Source organism: Mirounga leonina, unplaced genomic scaffold (genome assembly GCF_011800145.1).
Source record: "Mirounga leonina isolate KUSES-001 unplaced genomic scaffold, KU_Mleo_1.0 Mir_174, whole genome shotgun sequence".
NCBI lineage: Eukaryota > Metazoa > Chordata > Mammalia > Carnivora > Phocidae > Mirounga > Mirounga leonina.
Window position 1 is genome coordinate 28,334,966 of NW_023270451.1, and position 21,187 is coordinate 28,356,152.

The following is a 21,187-nucleotide window of genomic DNA, read 5'->3' on the forward strand; positions in this document are numbered from 1 at the left end:
TCTTTCTTTCTTTCTTTCTTTCTTTCTTTCTTTCTTTCTTTCTTTCTTTCTTTCTTTCTTTTTCTTTCTCTTAGATTTATTTATTTATTTGACACACAGAGAAAGAGAGAGAGAGAAAGCACACAAGCAGGGGGAGCGGCAAGGAAAGGGAGAAGCAGGCTCCCAGGACCCCAGGATCATGACCTGAGGCAGAGGCAGACACTTAACCAATTGAGCCACGCAGGTGCCCCAGTCCATCTACTTTTTCTGAGTTAATGTTCATCAAGAGAGACTTTCTGTCTTCTAAAATATTATCCTTTGAAAAAAATTAAATATTACCCTTTGCCTAATAATTAAGACATAATTTAGTGATAAATTCACCAAATTTTAGTTGGCCATTTCCACTATTTAGTAGTCTACTGAGGAAAAACTAAAAACATTTACAGTAGCAACTTCTAACAGGAAGGAGGAGCAGTGAGTTTTGGGTGAAGATGTAAAATGGTGTAATCACTTGGAACGCAGAATAAATTCTGGTGATCTAAAGAACAGCATTGTAACATAGTTAACAATACTGTATTATATACTTGAAAGTTGCTAAGAAAGTAGATCTTAAGTGTTTTCATCACAAAAAAAGAGATGGTAATTATGTGACATGATGGATGTGTTAACCAACACAGTAGTGGTAATCATTTTGCGGTATATGTGTATCAGATCAACACGTTGCACACCTTAAAATGTACACAGTGTTATATGTCAATTATATCTCAGTAAAGTTGGGGAAAAAAACAAAAAAGAATTACTACAAAGTTTAAATAGCAATTTATCTAAGTAGGAGAATTCTTATCAACTTGATCTCCAAGTGAAATATTGTTCTGGACATATGCTTAAATATGCTGTAATTGAGGTGTCAGACTTTGAGTTTTCTTTAACTTTAAAGCTAGAGAATAATAATTCAAAATAGCAGTTTTTAATATAATTAACATTCTTCATATAAAATCTTTAAAAAAATGTATGCTTGTCTTTTTCTCTTTATTTTTGAATTTTCTCTGACTCAGCTTTTCTGGAGAAAATTGGAATCAGAAAAGAAATTACATACATTGTGTTTTTTTTAGTTTCTTACAAATTACATGGTCATTATAGAATATTTGGAAAATTTTAAAAAACATAAAGAAAAATCTTTAAAATTACCTACAGGGGCACCTGGGTGGCTCAGTCTGTTAAATGGCTGCCTTCGGCTCAGGTCATGACCCTAGGTTCCTGGGATCGAGCCCCGGGAATTAGGCTCCCTGCTCAGTGGGGAGTCTGCTTCTCCCTTTCCGCCCCCCCACTTGCTCTCTCTCTCTCTCTCTCAAATAAATAAAATCTTGAAAATTACCTGCAATTATAGTACCTATAGGCATCACATTTCTGCTCATGTTCCAGTAGTATATCCTACTACAACCTACTCTTTAAAAATTTCAATCATATTATATATTCTGTCATATAACGGGTTTTTTTTTTAATGTAACTGTGTATGTGACCATTTTCCATGATGTTAGATAACTTTTTTCTAACCAGATTTTTTTTTTAACCGCATTTTTTAGTACTGTACATTTCTTTTTTTTTTTTTTTTTTTAAAGATTTTATTTATTTATTTGAGAGAGAGAGAATGAGAGAGAGCACATGAGAGGGGGGAGGGTCAGAGGGAGAAGCAGGCTCCCTGCCGAGCAGGGAGCCCGATGCGGGACTCGATCCAGGAACTCCAGGATCATGACCTGAGCCGAAGGCAGTCGCTTAACCAACTGAGCCACCCAGGCGTCCCAGTACTGTACATTTCTTTGCACAGATATACTCTTGGTGTAATTTCTGGGTCAAAACACTGACCATCTTTAATATAAGAAAGTATAATTTTAGAAATAATAGCAGTTAACATTTATTGAGTACCTCTACATGCCTAGCATTATTTAAGCACTTAAAATGTATCATCTCATTTATTCCTCACCACAGTCTTTAAAGTAGTTACTGTTTTTATCTCCTTTGTGTGGGGAAAAAAGTGAGATTCAGAGAAGGATTACACACCTAAGTGGTATAACGGTGATTCAGACCCTGATCTGCCTGATTCTGGAGTCTGTGCTTTAGGAACTTGCTTTCCTATATTGAAATAGGTATTTTCTATTCTTTGTTGCATGTGATTCACAAATTAGATTTTTTCCTGAAGTCATTGTAAATTTTCATAATGTAGAAACTCAGATAATTTTGTATTATAAATAAACACCACTATAATAGGAAAAGGAAAAATACCTTTATTGTTAAGTAGGATCTGTTTTGGTGTTTTCTAGTGAATAGTGGAATGAATAAAGCCTAGAGGTAATTCTTAAAACAGATGAATTAATTAAAGATGGTCCTACTGTAAGGTGTAGAATATAGACTAACTTCTCAAGGCCCTTTCTTCATAAAAATTGAACGAAATAATTATCTTTGTTAAGGGAGTTACCACTTCACAATATGGATGATTTATATAGACCCAGCAGAATCTAATCTCTTGTATTATTTTTTCATTAGGCAGTAAGTACTATATTTTTGCTGAATCAAATACTGTATCTTAATATTTGTCATTAATTGTGAAGTTTGAAAACCTGTACTGTGAAAAGAAAGTAAAAGCAGCCACATTTAGTTTCTTTGCAAAGATAGTTTAAGAATGTTAGGATTTGTGCAGTGTCAGCCATTTTGTGTACAAACTGGAAGGTTTTATATATTTTTTTTAAATATCAGCATTCTTTTACAGAAAAAATTCCTCTTATTCAAAAACAATACCTTATAAGTGGATCAAATACTAATTATGCAATTTAGATTCATTTGGATTAATTCTTTTGTTAATTTTTTTGTCAGCTAAAGAGTATGAAATTATTACCTAATTTATAGCTAAAAAATATCTTCCCCTGCCCCTTGACAGATAAAGATCCATATGTGTAACTGTGTTGTTCTGCTGTATTTCTACCTATGACCTAGCACAGCCATCTATGTTCTTTTGTGATTTCAGACTTCTACAGGTTTTTTTAGCATTAATATATTCTCTTTTTTTCCTGTGAACTATATTCATATGCTAAATTTAAACTCTGGTCACCTAAGATGCAATTTATTTTAATATTTTCTCTGAAGGTTTCTTAAAGGTTTATGTTGTAGTGTTATATCTTCATTGAAGTTAAGTTGGTTTTTTGTTAAATGTACCTTCAATAATGGCTACAAATGATTATCTGGTTCGCTGGCTTGAAATCTTTAAAGTATGCATATAGAGGTTACAATTTTTAAGAATCACTTTGAAAAGTTCAGGCTGCATCAGTGCATTTTTATCAGTTCACTTTTGTGTTCCTAAGGGACTACACTATTTTCTCAACTTTCAAAGACATTATATATAGTATTGTGTAAATTCTGTTTCTAGATCAGATTTCTAGATTTACATTACCAGATATTTGTGAATCAGTTTCCAAAGCACAGATAGATAGCTTAAAGCAAGTCATGAATATAAGATATTTCAGCATTATTTCCTTATTTTAATGCAGCAGTTTCAACATATATCCCACAAAACAACAGAAATCATTGCTTAATAATTCAGTTTAAAATGTATTCTAGTATCCAGTCATTAAATTTACTTATCACTTATTAATTTTTCCTTACTTCAAGTCATTTTAGGATTGTGAATGAAATAGATATTTTCAGAAAACATTCTCCTCTTTTACAAGAACGTGAAGTGCTGTATAATTTAGATACTGTCTTTTGTCTGTCTTTTCCCTGTGACATTTAATGACAATGTGGAAGCTTTAACCTGTTTGCAGCATAATGACTATATTAAGGACCATCTTATTCCCCCCTTTTTTTTTTTTGAGTGCTCCCAAGTCTACTACTTATGAATCTAATTTTTGCAGTGAGATAAACTTTCTTTATGATTTAGCTGTTCCAAATGCCCCAGTTTTTTCTCCCCTACTCTTTCTTCCATCCTCATTTTTCCCCTAAGGTGTAATGAATACTCTATGTATTTGTGGTCTTTTATCAGTAAAAACCTTCCCTAGGATAAGAACCTCTCTAATAGGGTTAAATATAGTTAGTTGCTTTTTGTTTTTTAAGATTTTATTAATTTATTTGACAGAGAGAGACACAGCAAGAGAGGGAACACAAGCAGGGAGAGTGGGAGAGGGAGAAGCAGGCTTCCCGCCGAGCAGGGAGCCCGATGCGGGGCTGGATCCCAGCACCCTGGGATCATGACCCGAGCTGAAGGCAGACACTTAACGACTGAGCCACCCAGGCGCCCCTAGTTAGTTGCTTTTTAAATTAATATTATTATTTTTTTACTCATCATAGCAATTTGAAAAAAAAAAAATCCTACAGTCTGCAATTAACACCTTTAAATAAAAACTCTTCAAATTAATTTTAAGTGAAGAGTATATAAGACAATAGAAGTGGTCTTACCTGTTCTCCATATTAAATGCTTTAAAGACTATCCAGATTCCTATTTTTAAAATACTAGTCTTTCATTTTTATTCAGACATAAATAAATTTTGTTCATGAATTTAAGACAAGGTACAAACAGGGACACCTGGGTGGCTCAGTCAGTTCGGCAGCTGCTGTCGGCTCAGGTCATGATCCCAGGGTCCTAGGATCGAGCCCTGCATCCGGCTCCTTGCTCAGCAGGAGCCTGTTTCTCCCTCTGCCTACCGCTTCCCCTGCTTGTGCCCTCTCTCGGTCTCTGACAAATAAATAAATAAAAATCTTTTTAAAAATTTAAGACAAGACACAAACAGAAAGCAACTTAATTCTTTCTTCCTAGGGCCTTTAACAAGCTGTGTTGGATCTTCTTTTCTCTAGTGACTCTAGGACATACCTCATGGCTTTTCCAGTCTCCTTAAGGTATTAATAGTCTTTTTTTTTTTAATATAAAAAATCCAGTCTAGTTTAATGTCAAGGCTTCATTCTCTCAACAAGTTCAAAGCTTCTCCTCTCCCCAGCTGAGGTCTGCTTCAAACTGGAAAAGCTATAGTTTGATGGGGGCCATACTGGACTTTGATGCTTTTCCCTGCTTTCTTTTGTGGGTTTTTGGTGATCTCTCATTGTTATGGCTTGTCTACCTGCAGTTCCTTTGATGTGAGTGAGAGATGGATGCCTTCTCCTTACTTAAAACTCATTTTTAGAACTTAAGTTCTTTTTGTTTCCTCTTTGCTTGGTCTCACCTCATTCCCACTAGGCTGTCCTCTGGCTAAATCCCTTCCTAGATAACCAGAATCTTGCTCTCTTTCACATCTCATTATTATTCCTAAGATAAGCGCATATACACACACCCCTGCCCTGCAGGCTCAGGCAAGCAGTCATTCCGCGTGTGGCCCTGATCTTTTTTCTCCGCTGCTCTGGCACTACGGCTAGACAGACATGGGTCACCATTCCGTCTCTGTGACCCTCAGACTTCTAGGGGCAACTCTCTGAGTACCTTTCAGAAAATCCCTCTCATATAGGGACTCCCTTTAAACTGCCTCTTCTAAAGAAATCCTTGCTCTCTTGTCTCACCTATGCTGTCTTCAGGCTTCTTTGATGAGTTGCCAGACCAATTTTTATATGTGTGAGACTTGGACGTAAATATTTTTTGAAATATTTTATCAGTGCATATCTTTACAAAAATGAAATTTCAAACTGTTTATGATAGAGAAAATTTCACCCATCCCATGAATCCTTTATTGTATGTCAAATACCCTGTCACCATGACTCAACTCATGATCTTTTTCTTAGTTTTTCTACTTCTTCAAATACATTCTTCTAGTTCCTCAACTCCTCAAGACCCCTAGGCCCTCATCTTCCTTCTGATTTTATTCCTCTCCCCTTACTTAACTATTTTTTGGGCATTTAATATTACACTTCCAAAAAAACATTAGAGCCGGGGCGCCTGAGTGGCTCAGTCAGCTAAGTGTCTGCCTTCGGCTCAGGTCATGATCCCGGGGTCCTGGAATCGAGCCCCGCATCGGGCTCCCTGCTCCGCGGGAAGTCTGCTTCTCCCTCTCCCACTCCCCCTGCTTGTGTTCCCTCTCTCGCTGTGTCTCTCTGTCAAATAAATAAAATCTTAAAAAAAAAAAAAAATTAGAGCCTTCTATTATAATTCCCCAGCTTTCTCTGGATCCATTGTACTGTTTCATCGTAACTGTTTTTTGTTTTTGTTTTTTGTTTTTTTTCTGGCCAGAAATAACTGGAGGAATTTATGAACTTAGGTTCACATGTGAGCTCCTTATCAAATTTCTTATAGCAGCTATATCAAATCTTTGCCACATATCTCAAGTCTCAGTTTTATGTCCAGCACCCTCATTTTTTCAAGATGACTCTGTCTCTTAACATCATTGAGGAAAAGGGCCCATATCCCCATCGTATCTCCTCTCAACCTGACATAGTCCTTCATGCTTTTCCTAATTCAAACTTTGTTACTTTCCCTACCTTAGTCTCTTATTTCCTGTCTCCGAGTTGTTTACTTTTGTTCTTTATTCCCCAAATCACCTTTCTCTTCAGAATCTAGGTTTCTATTCTCATTAAGTCATTCTACAGTCTTTTCCAAATCAGTCTTTTTGAAAGACCATTTTTCACATGTCTTTCTAGGTTAAAAACTCCAGGAAGGAGTTCTCTGTTGTCCATACTGTAGGACAGACATCAGGGTTTTATCCCTGACTTCCAAGGCCATCTGTAATCTGCCTCCATACTAATACTCCAAATAGCTCTGTCTCCCTTTCTCTTCCTCTTCCCTTCCTGCTTCACTCTGCTCTCTCTCTTATAAGTATGAGTGTATTTTTTAAATTAATTGTTCAGCTTAAGTTCCAGTTTCTCTATAATCTTTAGGACGAGACTGAATTTCTTTTTCATTTCTTTGCTAGACTGTGCATTTGGCATTTAGTAGGTGTTTCTTTGCATTCTTATTCATCTTTTTATGTCTAAGTTCTTTTTACCAGCTAGATTACAAACATGTATGGCAGAGAGTATTTCTTTCATACTTTCTTGAAGACAAGGAGTCTCAGCGTTATATATAATTTTTTCTAAGATAGATTTAAAATTGCTTCTAGTATTTCTTCACTGCTAGCTTATTTCCTATTAGTTATTAAAATTATTTTTTAAAGTTTTATTTTGCTGAATGGCAGTAGAAGTAGTGCAGGGTCTACTTTTTGCCTTAGATGCCCAAGGCTATTTGTTGAAAAAACAAATGATGTCTGAAACATAAATTTCTGCCAGCCATGACCCAGATATGCATAAAAGACCTAGAGTAAGAGACATAAGAAAATATCTGTTCAGCAAATTTAAAATAATACCTTTTCTTAGGAATAGTTGCTATTCCTGTCTAGTTCCCTGAGAATTTCTGTTAACATTTATGAGTACCTCTTGATTATTTGTAGTATATTTCTTTGGAATAGAGATACAGTTTTAAATTAAAAAGAAATTGTTTCCTCCAGAATGAAAAACACCAGGGTTGTCTAAGAGGGTAAAACTAATCTGAAAGAAAATGTCCAGTTCATATTTTTTGTACATAAATTAAGAAGAAATATTACTGGTCTTTTCTTTCTCTTGATGGCCCTACCAATATGTCTGCAACAATAACCTGATTTTATTGAATGAAAATCTGTATCATATTCAAAAGATATGCTACACACTGTACTAGGTGCTTGAGATATACTAAGATAATCAGACATTGGGCTGCCTGGGTGGCTCCATCTGCCTTAAGCTCAGATCGTGATCTGAGGGTCCTGGGATCGAGCCTCATGTCAGGCTCCCTGGGAGTCTGCTTCTCTCTTTCCCTCTGCCCTTCTCCCCACCCCCCGCCGCGCCTTGTTCTCTCTTGCTCATTCTCACCCTCTCGCTCCCTCTCGCTCATGCTCTCTCTCAAATAAAATCTTTGAAAAAAAAAAATCAGACATGAATCTGGCCCTTAAAAAACTTAACATTCTGGGGTGCCCAGGTGGCTCAGTAGTTAAGCATCTGCCTTCGGCTCAGGTCATGATCCCAGGGTCCTGGGATTGAGCCCTACATCGGGCTCCCTGCTCAGCGGGAAGGCTGCTTCTTCCTCTTCCCCCCCCCCCCCCCCCCCCCGGCTTGTGTTCCCTCTCTTGTTGTCTCTCCCTCTCTGTCAAATAAATAAATAAAAAATCTTAAAAAAAAAACAACAAAACTTAATGTTCCATTAGTCTTTGTCAAAAGACTAATTCTTGCATTATATAAACACTTGCACATACATATCGTGATTTCTTTGTGTACTGGCACTAGAACCCACCTCTTTCCTCACTTGGCATACCCTTCTAAGGCCTGTAAACTTGATTTTATTGTGTCATCAGTGTCCGTCATTACTTCTTCTGGCACAATGTTTCCTGAGAAATTAGTCTCTTAGATGTTCTCAGTGTTCCTGTAATTTTAGTCAAATAGTCTGCTTCAAGAACAGACTCAAAATCATATTGTCTAGGTAAGTGTATAAATTTGGGTAAGTGACTTAATCTCTCTGCCTCATTTCCTCATTTTAAAATGGAGACAGTAATAATACCTACTCATCAGGGCTTTTGGGGGCTATTTTATCTGTGTTTTAGAGTCTGATAACAATGTCAGCCTGACCAGTACCTGATTCACTCTTCCATTTAGTTGCATGTCCACAAGAAAAAGAAATGAAATGATTTTTCACTAAGATAAAGATGAAATATATATATATTTTCTGTCTATTTCCAAAACACTGAGAACAGCACATGCCTTGTTTTCATTTTTTTCTTCATTTGAGGACCATCTAAAATTATTTTAATAGAATGTTGGCTATAACTATAATTTTTAAAAGACTCCATAAAAATTTAAGTTTAAGCAAGTGTTAATATTTTGTACATTTTTCACGGTAAAGAAATGTCTTTTTTTCCATTTCAAGTCCAACTTTGTTAAGGAGCACAATTTCCTGCATTGGTAATGTTAAATGTAACTTTAGCTTTCAATTCATTGCTGTGGTTGTGTTTCCAGAGCCTGCTGTAAGAGATAAACCCATTGCAAATGAAGACAGCATTCATTTTCTTCCACCTCAGGCCACACAGAATTGATTGAGGTAATAAAATGACAGCAACTTGTAATATACTGAAGGCTCTTTAATTCGAAAACGAGTTCTAACCTGATTCAAAGCTTGTTTAAAGCTAATTTATAGCTTGCATAATTTTTAGCCAGCCGACCAAGGTAAAGGATGATACATGAAAACTAATAAAGAATTAACTTATGATACATTGACACTTGTTTGTTAAAGTCAACTGGTATTAAAAAACACAGGTGGGAGCAGAATGGCAGAAATAATAATTGGTAAGCTTTGCCTCACATAAGTAGCATTGTTGACAACAGTTTAAATGTTTCATCATCTCATTTCAGACCTAACTTCTTGTCCTGTCTTCGTAAAATCAGTTCTATTTGCATTTCTTGATTTTTCATCACATCTCTATTAAGGTTAGTGAGAGGCTGGGTACAGTTGGCAGAGGCTGTAACTGCCACAAGGACAAATGTACTGTAGGCCGTGGTGACAATGCTGCTGCTAACTAGTTCTGTCAGCATTTAATCTTTTTCAAGATGCAAGCTGAAAGGAATTAGAACTCTTCAGTTTTATTTGGGCTCAAAAAAAATCCATAGGCTTTTGGCCTTTGTGGGCTGTTTTTCTCTCTTTATTTGAACATTTTTTGACCCACAAATAATATAACTACCATAGTAAAGTATTTTGTACTATGAATGAGGCCAGATTTTCAGAAATTTCATGTCAGCATTCATGAGTAAAATGGATTACATTTTTCTTTTTTGTATTTAAATCCTTTGCATGGTAATAACTTTTACCCTTTAAAAAAAAAAAAGACATGGAGGATGAGCATGTCTTTTGTCATATGCTATTATTATAGATCCTAGAAAATGATGAAAAAAATTTTTTTAAGATTTATTAGCGAGAGAGAGCAAGAGAAAGAGCATGAACAGGGGAGGGGCAGACGGAGAGGGAGAAGCAGACTCCCTGCTGAGCAGGGAGCCTGACTCGGGGCTCCATCCCAGGACCCTGGGATCATGACCTGAGCTGAAGGCAGACCCGTAACTGACTGAGCCACCTAGGTGCCCCAAAATGATGAAACTGTGAGAAGAGCATTTACCATCTTTACCATATGTATCACACTTGTACATTGCAAATGTTTTGGCTATCTAAGCTAAAAATGTCTGTAAATGTATATAAACATAGGTTTAGATATATGAGACTGTACTCTCATATTCTGTAGTTTCTTCAGTGAAGCTTGTCTAGATAACTTGTAAGGTATTAAGACAAAAAGATTATGGTTAATCTAATTCTGACCATAATAAACATGGCCATAATTATTTTAATTACTCTTTTGAAAATTATAAAGCAGTACGTGCTTATTATAGAATAATATAGAAAGATGAAAATAAAAATCATTCAGGGAATAACCATTGCTCGCATTTTGTTATTTTTTCTATGTGTATTTTTTTTTTTTTAAAGATTTTATTTATTTGACAGAGAGAGACACAGTGAGAGAGGGAACACAAGCAGGGGGAGTGAGAGAGGGAGAAGCAGGCTTCCCGCCGAGCAGGGAGCCCGATGCGGGGCTCGATCCCAGGACCCCGGGATCATGACCCGAGCCGAAGGCAGACGCTTAACGACTGAGTCACCCAGGCGCCCCTCTATGTGTATTTTTAAAAATCTTAACATAATATGACATATGCCATGCATTCCCATTAGAGGCAGTGTTGCTCCAAGGGGGCAAAAATTGGTTCTCACAGGAGTAAGAACAAAAGAGGGTTTGTGACCCTCCACTCTTCAACCTTTTCTGATAAAATCTTACTCTTAGTATTTAATTTCTTTCAGGTTTTCTTGGGTATCACACAAGAAGTACTGTCATTAAGATTCATGAAAAAATATATAAAATGTATAATGATCAGTAATACAGAACAATGAAACAGATGGTTATGATCACATGACATTCTATCAATTGCTTGATCTTGAAGTTATTTCACACAAGGTGGCTACACGTGCCTGTTGGCTGCTATTGGCTGTCTTGTGGATGTTGTTTATGTTTGATCTTCAGTGCTTTTGTGTATAACAGGCTTTGAGAATGAATAAAAATAGATTATTTAATATTACAAAAATTATTTAATCCATCATTAATTATATCAGTTGCTGAAATGAGAACATACTGACAATATATGAATGATTATTTAGCAGCTATTTATATTCTCTCATCAAGTGAAACCTAAAGTTCACTAAAATTTTAAGACCTACTTAATTTTTTTGGTTACTTCTGCTGGAAATATAATAGTTTGAGTGACTTAAGACTTGATTTTACATTGTTACATGTAAAAGAATTTTACATTCTTACATGTTTATATGTAACGACATTTTAATTTTTAAATCTTGTAATGTTTTACAAATTTTTAAAGTATAGTTGACACAGTGTTACATTAGTTTCAGGTGTACAACATCATGATTTGACAAGAGTATGCATTATGTTTTGCTCATCACAAGTGTAGCTGCGTCTGGCACCATACAGTGCTCTTGCAGCACCATCGACTATTCCCTATGTTGTGCCTTCAGTCCCTGTGACTTACTCATTCCGTAACTGAGAGCCTGTTATCTCCCAATCCCCTTCATCCATTTTGCCCATTATCCCACTCCCCTCCCATCTGGCAACCATCAGTTTATTCTCTGTATTTATAGGTCTAGTTCTGCTTATTATTTGTTTATGCATTTGTATTTTTTACAATTCCACATATAAGTGAAATTTATGGTATTTGTCTTTCTAGGTCTGACTTGTTTCACTTAGCATAGTATTCTCTAGGTCTGTCCATGTTGTCACAAATGACAAGATCTCATACTTTTCTGTTGCTAATATTATCCCATTGTGTGTGTGTATCACATCTTCTTTTTCCATTCATCTATTGATGGACACCTAGGTTGCTTCCATATTTTCACTATTGTAAACAATGATGCAGTAAACACAGGGGTACATATATCTTTTTGAATCAGTGTTTTGGTTTTTTTTTTTCCTTTGGGTAAATTAAAAAAAGTCTATTTTTAGTTTTTTGAGGAACCTCCATACTGTTTTCCGTAGTGGCTGTACCAGTTACATTCCCACCAACAATGCATGAGAGTTCCTTTTTCTCCATATATTTGTCAACACTTGTCTTTTTTATTTTAGCCATTCTGACAGGTGTAAAGTGATCTCTGATTATGGTTTTGATTTTGATGGGATCAGTGATGTTGAGCATCCTTTCATGAATCTGTTGGCTATCTGTCAGTCTTTGGAAAAATATCTATTCAGGTCCTCTGCCCATTTTTTAATAGGATTTTTTTGGCATATAATTTATATAAATAAATTACTCAGCAGTTATAGTTACACAGTTAAGTTCCATGTTAATAACTTCTAATTTTTAACTTCTGTTAAATTACGAAATGATAAAAATTTATATTTAATCATTCATAACCTTGTATCAAAAAGTTAAACTCTTTTTAAGCATAAAGCTTAACTCCTTTTATTATATAAAGTACAGCTAGCTATACATACAGCACATAAACAGATATACAGTGTATCTGTGGCATTAAAATTTCATGGGGAGGCATTAAGGAAAAAATTCTAAAAAGACTGCGGGATACTAATAAAACAGTTGAGAAACACTAGCATAAACAACTGTTATCCTGCTCTTTCCCTTAATATTACAAAGTAATTATTCAAATTATTTTTATGCAAAGCCAGTTTTGTGCCCTGCACACAATGGGTATAATAAATTAAGAAAAAGTAGATTCACTTGTGACATCAGTTATTATAATCAGTTTTATTTGAAATTTCATTTGAGATGATCCATAAATTCTAGTAATCCACAAATAATCCATACAGTACTAGATCATTTTGTGATTGTTGGAGACAGAATCATAAATATCTACTTAGAGATTGAAACATCAGTCTTAATAAATCTATAAATTTCAGTAGGATAGGATTCCTTTTTAACATTTTTTATGTGTTATTGTTTGAAGTCTTTCAAATGATCTGACCTTTGTATTTACTATAATCCTAGTTTGTATGCATATTATTCTTTTATATAATTCTAGGGTATGATTTATGACTGTCATTTACAAACATTAATGCCTTTGTGCTGGCCATTACTGTGCTATGAAGATTAAAAAACTAGTAAGACATTTTGTCTTGCTTACTTAAAAATGGGAGCAAGACAGAATTCTTCCTCTAGGTAACTCTCTCTCATTGGGAAGATAGGCATGTAAACTGAGGAACTAAGGACTTATTAGTGCTTTAGAAGTTTAAGTAGGAGTGCCTGGCTGGTTCAGTCAGTAGAGCATACAACTCTTGATCTTGGGGTTGAGTTCAATCCCCATGTTGGGTATAGAGATTACTTAAATAAATAAATCTTAAAAAAAAAAAAAAACTAACAGTACCAGGTATTTGATATTGTAGAAAATATAGAAACCATTGTTTTATGGAGCCTAGCAAGCAAATATTTGGCAGAATGAAGTATGACAATAACAAATGTTTTACCATATAAACTATATATTACACTCAATACTGTAAGAGTAGTTTAATTTCTAAAATTTATCTCACATCTGTATTTCCATCAACTATCTTGAGAAAAAAGATTGAGAGACAAGCACTCGAAGACTGAGAGTAGTATATTTTTTTATTGTTTTCTTATGTTTATGGTCTGAAGACTTTTTTTTTATTCAGCTCCATTCTCACTTAGTTCACAGTCACTAAAATTTAAACTTCTGGACTTGAACCATATAATATAAAAACTTTACTTTTAAAAATTGCACTCCCTTTTAAGTGAATTTGAAGCCATTGTAACAAGTGATTTTGGAACCCAAGTAATGTAACCAAATGCAAACATACGGTTGTTCTATTTTTCTTGTTTTTATAGCTTTGGGAAGATGGTGTTTTTAGAGCGAATATTTTATTTTTTCCCCAGTATGTTTTAAAAATCTAATAAAAACAAAGGCCTTGGAGATATTCTTATTACAGAAGTTTCAGGGAGTAGGATTGTCTGCAAAAAAAATTGTTTTCATATATACAACATTTATATAAGAAAAAAAATTTGTTTTACCAGCGAACAGCTTTTTATATATGTTCTTCCAGTTGCACTGCAATTAACAATAGAAAGGAGTTGGTTTCAAAATAATTTAAAGCAAAATTTGTCCCTAGCACAGAACTGATTTATTAAATTTTAAAATAAGTGACCTATTAAGAGAAAATGTTTAAATCTGTTGTTTCTGTTATCAAATATAAGGCATTTATCTGTATTTAACCTTTTAGAATCATTGTGTTTATTTCAATGGATACTCATTTTTTCTAACATTTGGAGGATATTTAATACATGACTTAGTACCATTTGCATATAGGAATATTCATTTTAGAAGTTCTGTTCTCCATTTAAGTTTTACCTATTGACTCAGGTAAGAGAGCATAATCAAGTTAACTAATTGTCACAGTCTCATGGACTTCATATTGAGAGGAAATTAAAGACAAATAGAAGAGTGCCTGGGTGGCTCAGTAGGTTGAGCAGCTGGCTCTTGGTTTCAGCTCAGGTCATCATCTTGAGCTGACATCGAGCCCGGTGGTGGGCTCAGTGCAGAGTCTGCTTCAGATTCTCTTTCCTTCTTCCTCCAGCTCGAGTGTGCATGCGCTCGCTCGCTCTCTGTTTCTCTCTTTCAAATAAATAAAGACAAATAGAAATCATCAGCCTTTAGTTTGATATCAAACTTAAAAGATTTTACAAAGTTGTATTATATTTAAATGAAGAATGTATATATTTTACATTAACCCTGAAGTGTAAGTAATTTAAAATGTTAAAAGGCAAATGTATGGAACATACCAAGCATTTAGCTTTGTTTCTGAAAGAAACGAAATTACAAAAAAATGAAAAATTACAAAAGGTAATTAAGGTACCTTAAAAGATACCAAAAGTTACAGTAGGTATACAAAGGTATAGTAAATGTTTCTAGAAATGAGAGTAAAATTTTCCATAGAATACAAAGTACGTACTATTAAAAATAATGTACTAATGCATCATTATGATCAGCAAGTTCATATAATAATGGCACTGACTTCTGGATTCCTGTCTGGGTATGGGGGTGACCTGGCCCTTGAGGCCAGTTATTTGAAGACCCACAATTCTCTACCCATTTCTACATACCATTCTACACAGATCGCTATATATGTCCCTAAACACATTTTTATACTGATTCTACACATACCCCTGTACACCAATCTTTTTGTACCCCTGTATACATCCCTACAGATGTTCCTACATACTCTACATGTATCCCTACACACTGATCCCCTACAGAGCCATTTCCAAGACCCTTTGTACACACACCCTTTGTATACATATACACACTGAACACTAAAACAAAAAAAACCTTACCTTCCTGTCCTTAGTATGTGTGATATACCCTTATTTTTTTCTCTTAAATTTTACTATTAAAACCAGATTTTTCTGAAGTCACTAAACCCACATTTTGTTTAGACTAGAACATACTTGCTGTTCTAGTACATCCAGACTGATATATAGGTCAGTATATTTTTGCTATGTATCTAGGCATATGATTACAGATAAAGAAGCAAATAAAACTTAGGAGGAAGTAATATTTTGCTTACATTCCAAATTTTGTAGACAGTTTTTTTAAGCTTTCATGTTGTGATCTCTCATTGCTCAGCAGTGATTACCTATGGATTTATAATTTTTTTCTCACCATATGATACACAAACTACAAGAATATCTTATGTAGAAATACTTAAAGAAACTAGAAGTTCAAGCAAAAAGGTTTAAATGTTAGGATTTAAAAGAGCTTTATATCATAGGATTGAAATTTCTATACCTTATGATTAAATGATAGGCTTCATGCCAGTAGAATGGCAGTAGGTTGCAAAGTTTGGCATTATCTGAAATTGTTTTCAACTATTTACCAACATTGAGAAATGTTTAATTCCTGGGAAACATCTTTGATGTATGGTCAGTCTTGTCATGAAACTGTCAGGAAGCCGGTATGTTTTCTGTTATATTTATTATCTGTGAGGTAATAAATGTCTGTTTCTACAAAATTGAAATTAAGTGAAACATGCCTGAGGAGTGTCAGGTTTATGGTCAGTCAGACCTGGATTTGAATATCTACTCCTCCACTTAGTAGTTGTGACACTCTGGGCAAATTCCTTAACCCTTCTGAGTTTCAATGTCATCATCAGTAAACTTACTTAATAGGCATGTTCTGAGGATCAAAGAATAGCATATATAGAATGCCTAGCACAATACTTGGCCCATTAAATCCTCCATAAATGGTACTATGTATCATTGTGATTATTATTACATACCAAAAGTTATAGTAGGTATACAAAAGATAATAGTAAATGTTTCTAGAATTGATGAGAGTTGCATAAAATTTTCTATAGGATATGATGTACTATTACAATAATCTTTTGTTTATCCTATTTGTGAGCAAAGCTATTTTGTTGCATCTGTGTTTGATTTTTCATAACTCAAAGGTAGGAATGCCTAAAAACTTACAGTAGTTCTTTACATAATTGTTACTGTCGGAAAGATTCCTTGAGAAAAATAGTATCATGTATAAATCTGGGTATAGACTCTTTTTTTCTGGGTTAATAACGGAATTATAGCACAGTACTATTTCATAATTTTTTCAACAAAGGGTTATATGAATATTGTATTTTCTAGGCATCTCAAGTTTTAATTCAAGGTATTAGTGTTATTTTTCACATGCTATTAAATTATTGCTAATAACAGGTCAATAGTTACTTCAGATGTGCTCAGGATAAGTAAAGTCCTCAATAAGTAATGTCTGCCTTAAAAATTCAGTTGGTTAGAATTAAAAAGCATTTACCCAGGAAGAGAATTGGTTCCCCAAGGTTATTTGAAGAAAATACCAGCTTCACCTTGAGTTCTATTCATAATAATATACTTCTCATTCATTTAAAATAGTTGGAATCTTTGAATTTAAATCTAGAATTGGCTTTGCAGTCAACTGGTCAAATGCTCTTAGACCTCATCTCCTTCAAGGTTATCTCTGTATTTAAGAAATCTGGGGTTCCAGAAGATTGGTGAATGAATTGTCAAAGACCCATATGATTAGCAGGGCCCAGCTAAGGACTTTGACTTTCTAAGTCCATCAGTCTTTGCCCTGTATAGTACTGATGATCAGTGTTCCTTTATGGATGTTTGTGGTTAAATCTCTTACAGTGCCTACACATTTCCCAAATATTGTATAACTTCTGTGATTATCTAATTCGGCTTATTTTTTGGCATATATAGACAAAACAATATTTTCTTACCATTTTGATGTAAAATAAGTTATTTAAAATTTTTTCTTGCATTGTGGTATATAGTAGTCTGAGTTTCATTAAGAGCATGATTTGATATATGGTTCCTACAGAGAAGTTTAATCTGTGTACAAATTTTATTCTTTGAAATTATCAGCTTCATTTTGCATCAGTGTAGTATGTGAGTCTCTGATAATAGGTATTTTTGTGTTTCATTTTTTAACCTTATTTGAAATTGTTCCTATAAGTTTTTATACTTATCACCTTGTTATAAGTTTTTATACTTACCACTTTGTTAGTGATACTGCTGTTCCTAGTTGATACTTCCTTCTCCTTACCATGTAGTCTCCCAAAATTTTTTTTTTTTTTAAGATTTTATTTATTTATTTGACAGAGAGATACACAGCGAGAGAGGGAACACAAGCAGGGCGAGTGGGAGAGGGAGAAGCAGGCTTTCCGCGGAGCAGGGAGCCCGATGTGGGGCTCGATCCCAGGACCCTGGGATCATGACCTGAGCCGAAGGCAGACGCTTAACGACTGAGCCACCCAGGCGCCCCTAGTCTCCCAAAATTTAAAAATACTGCTTCATGAAAAAAAAAAAACCAAAATATTAGCATGTTTTCCTCAAATTATCAGACTGTGAGAATTTTTGCCTACAAAAATTTCGGTGGCTACCTTTTAAATATCTAGATATCAGAAATGGCAAAGTAAAAGTAAGAATTTACTTAAAAAACTTCACTGGTTATTTTTATACGTTAGGATTTTTTAGACTTTTTTGTTTGTTTACAGATGCTTTTCAATCAAAGCCAATAATTTTATTGTATTTTGACAAAGTGTGCTATAGACAACATTGTTAAATTTATTATCATTGTAAATTCATGAGCCATAAATGCATATCCCAAACACATGAAATTGCAAAATTTACATTTTCTTAGTAACCTTAGGTATCCTCAAATTTAAAGCTGGTAGAAATACTTGATGCCCTTTTCCCTTCTTATAGTGATACACATTGCAATTATTCACTGCTCTATAATGGATCATTTTTTATCTCCATCTTGTGTTCTGTTTATATAGAATATTTATGTTTTCTCATTTTTCTGAACTAAGAGATACACATAAAATAGGTTTGAAGTATCCACTATAATTCATTGCTTGAAAAGAAAGACCTTACACTGATACTGTATGGAAGAGAAAACTAAATCATTTTAGCAGCAAGCTTATAACCAAGATAATATCAGCATTTTCCTTCTTGAAAATGTATCTTCCATATAATAAAGGGTGCAGTATTTTATTAAAAATAATATGACAAATTTAACCTATCACTATCACAAATCTAGCTTAAAGAAGGTCCTCTTATGTTTGATGGGGGGAAAAATAGTAAGATTTTGTTGTAGTCACATGTTCACTATACAGAATCACCAAAAAAACCCACTAGAATGCAAAAAAAAAAAAAAAAGTGAAATAGTTATGTTAATGATGTAATACTTCACATATTATCCTCTATAAATATACATTCATATTGCTGCTTACCTATGGTGTATTTAGTAAGGAATTTCGTGGCAGATTACTTTAATAGCTGCATTTTTAAAATGTATTATTATCTTGCTCTATTATACAAGTAATGTATGTTCACTAAGATCATCCAGAAAATGCAGAAAAATGGATAAAGAAAACAAAACTCATAACCTACCTTTCAGAGGTTACCACTGTTAGCATATTGGTATATCCCTTTTTAGCTTTTCATCTTGCCTTCATTTATCAAATATGTACTGAGCATTTTATAAGGGTAAGGCCCAGTAATCATTGCTGAGTACCGTGGCCGGATATAACCCTGTCCTTGTGATTCTTGCTTAGAGTCTATCAGAGAATATAGACAAATGGGATGGAAGGGATGGGAAAAGCCCCCAAGGTACTGTTAAAACCCGTAGCAAGGGAATTAACCTGGTCGGCTGGGTCCCGGCAAATACTCTTGCTATTCCTAGAATGTAGGAGGGGTGTGTTATGATGTCAGTGCTGTCAGAGGCTTATGTTCTCATATTTTAAAGATTTCACTGGCCATTTCACTGAGGATCTAGAAGAAAATAACATTCTTGTGTGCATAAACCTTCATATCTGAAAAATTCACATTATTTTAAAAACCACTATGGTATCATTATCACTGCTATAAACTTAACTAGACTGAAAATGAGCAAATTTCCAAAATGTCTCTTAGGCAATTTCTTCATTGGAAAGAATTCAGCATTTCCAAATTAATTTTACGATAATAAAAAGTTGCTGATTCACTTGTTATAATTTCTGGAAGTATTTTATTTTATCCAGCTTTAACACTGCTATTGTCCTAAAGCAATTAGCACAGTTTTATAGCAGTTTTGCAATATTTTATAGTAATATACTTAAACTATTTAAAGACCAGTTTTTCTAATAAAATAATTATGTGCTTTGTTTCTACCATTATGAAATATGCTAATAAATTTGAAAAGTAACATGTATTAGATATATGAACAGTACCATAATTCTATTTCATTAAAAACAGTAAATTAATGTCATAGAATGCTATAAATAAGCCTTTTGATTTTTTTGTTTTATTTCTATTTTCATTCTATTCTGTATGTTATACATTACCATATTTTAAACTTATATTACAAAGCAAACTTAGGAAAATATGAAAGCATATTAGATATTAAAAAATTTTAATAGTGGCAAGTAAGCTCTTGAATATGTTGAACCTAAATTCTTCATCATGAATATTAAATTCTATTATCTTAAAATGTTTCATTGGAAAATCTAGACTTATAACAGTATGTTTCATGACATAGTTTTTAGTGCTTTACAGTCAAAACATGAAAATTGCTATAATAGAATATTTAAATATTATAAAATTAATTTTGAAAGCAAATAATTTTGTTATGATTCAAGACTTCATTTTAGAAACTAATACCAGAGGACTGAAATATTTGAGTTCTTTCAAGAAAAATTTCATTTATTTAAATTTTCTTTGGCAAACATGTTTTAGTATCTCTTTGCAATCTTTCAGAGCCTCTATCTTTGACCTTATCCTTTCTCCAACTATTGCTCATTTCCAAACTACTACAACACAACTTCTAAGTAGTTGTCTATACTCAGTACCTTCATTTTCCTTTTCCTCCAAAATTAGAAATGTTTATAAAAAATAAATGAAACAGTACAAAATACTATATATCTCCTGGCTACAGGCATGTAGTGATAATTCTCAGACACTAAATTGAAGTTGGGAAGATCACTCTGATTTAACTGTTTATGGTTGGGTGTATAAAGCAACATATAGGCACATTAAAAAAAAAAAAGCAGTTATAGATCTCTGCTTTGAAAGTTTTTCTCTTTCATACATACATTCAGCTTCATATGGTCATTTTGAAGATAACTAGAACATACAGACTTAAAAGGAGATGCTGAAAGATGTTCTTATTTACAGTAAATGCAGTGAATTTTGTGCAAATCAGTACTGCAGCTGTATTTTGTTTCTTACTCAAATTGAAAGTCTTAGAGACTAGGATGGAGAATATACCACATATTGTTTTTAGAAGGATATTTTTATGCTGCAGGAAAGGTTTGATTAATATAGAAGATATAAAACATAATGCTTAACAAGCCCAGAAATAGTATTGTCAGGAGTCCAGGCGATCAGGAGTAATTTTTATCATGATTCTTTTGGTTTTTCTACCATGGTTCACAGATTGCTGTTATAACTGCAATCATTACATCCATGTTTGAAATTAAAGAGGAAGGATGAAGTATAAAATGACATGTTCCATTCCCTCTTTTAAACTATTTCAACTAGGTTTTGATACCTACCACTCCACTGAAATGATTCTTGTTAAGGTCACTTACAGTCTCTTTCTTGTCAA

At 34.0% G+C, this 21,187-nt stretch overlaps 1 protein-coding gene across 4 annotated transcripts in view; it reads left to right on the forward strand.

Moving 5' to 3' along the window:
* Positions 1-21,187, forward strand: part of PHF14 (PHD finger protein 14) — a 221,562-nt gene that overhangs the window by 151,823 nt on the left and 48,552 nt on the right. For 2 of the 4 annotated variants that reach the window (XM_035020640.1, XM_035020641.1), the window contains one exon: positions 8,959-9,585. The exons of the other annotated variants lie outside the window; for them this stretch is intronic. In XM_035020640.1, coding sequence (XP_034876531.1) covers positions 8,959-8,970 — 12 coding nt within the window. In that variant the 3' untranslated portion in view covers positions 8,971-9,585. Of the gene's footprint in view, positions 1-8,958; positions 9,586-21,187 lie in introns of those variants that run through there. 4 annotated transcript variants of the gene reach the window in all.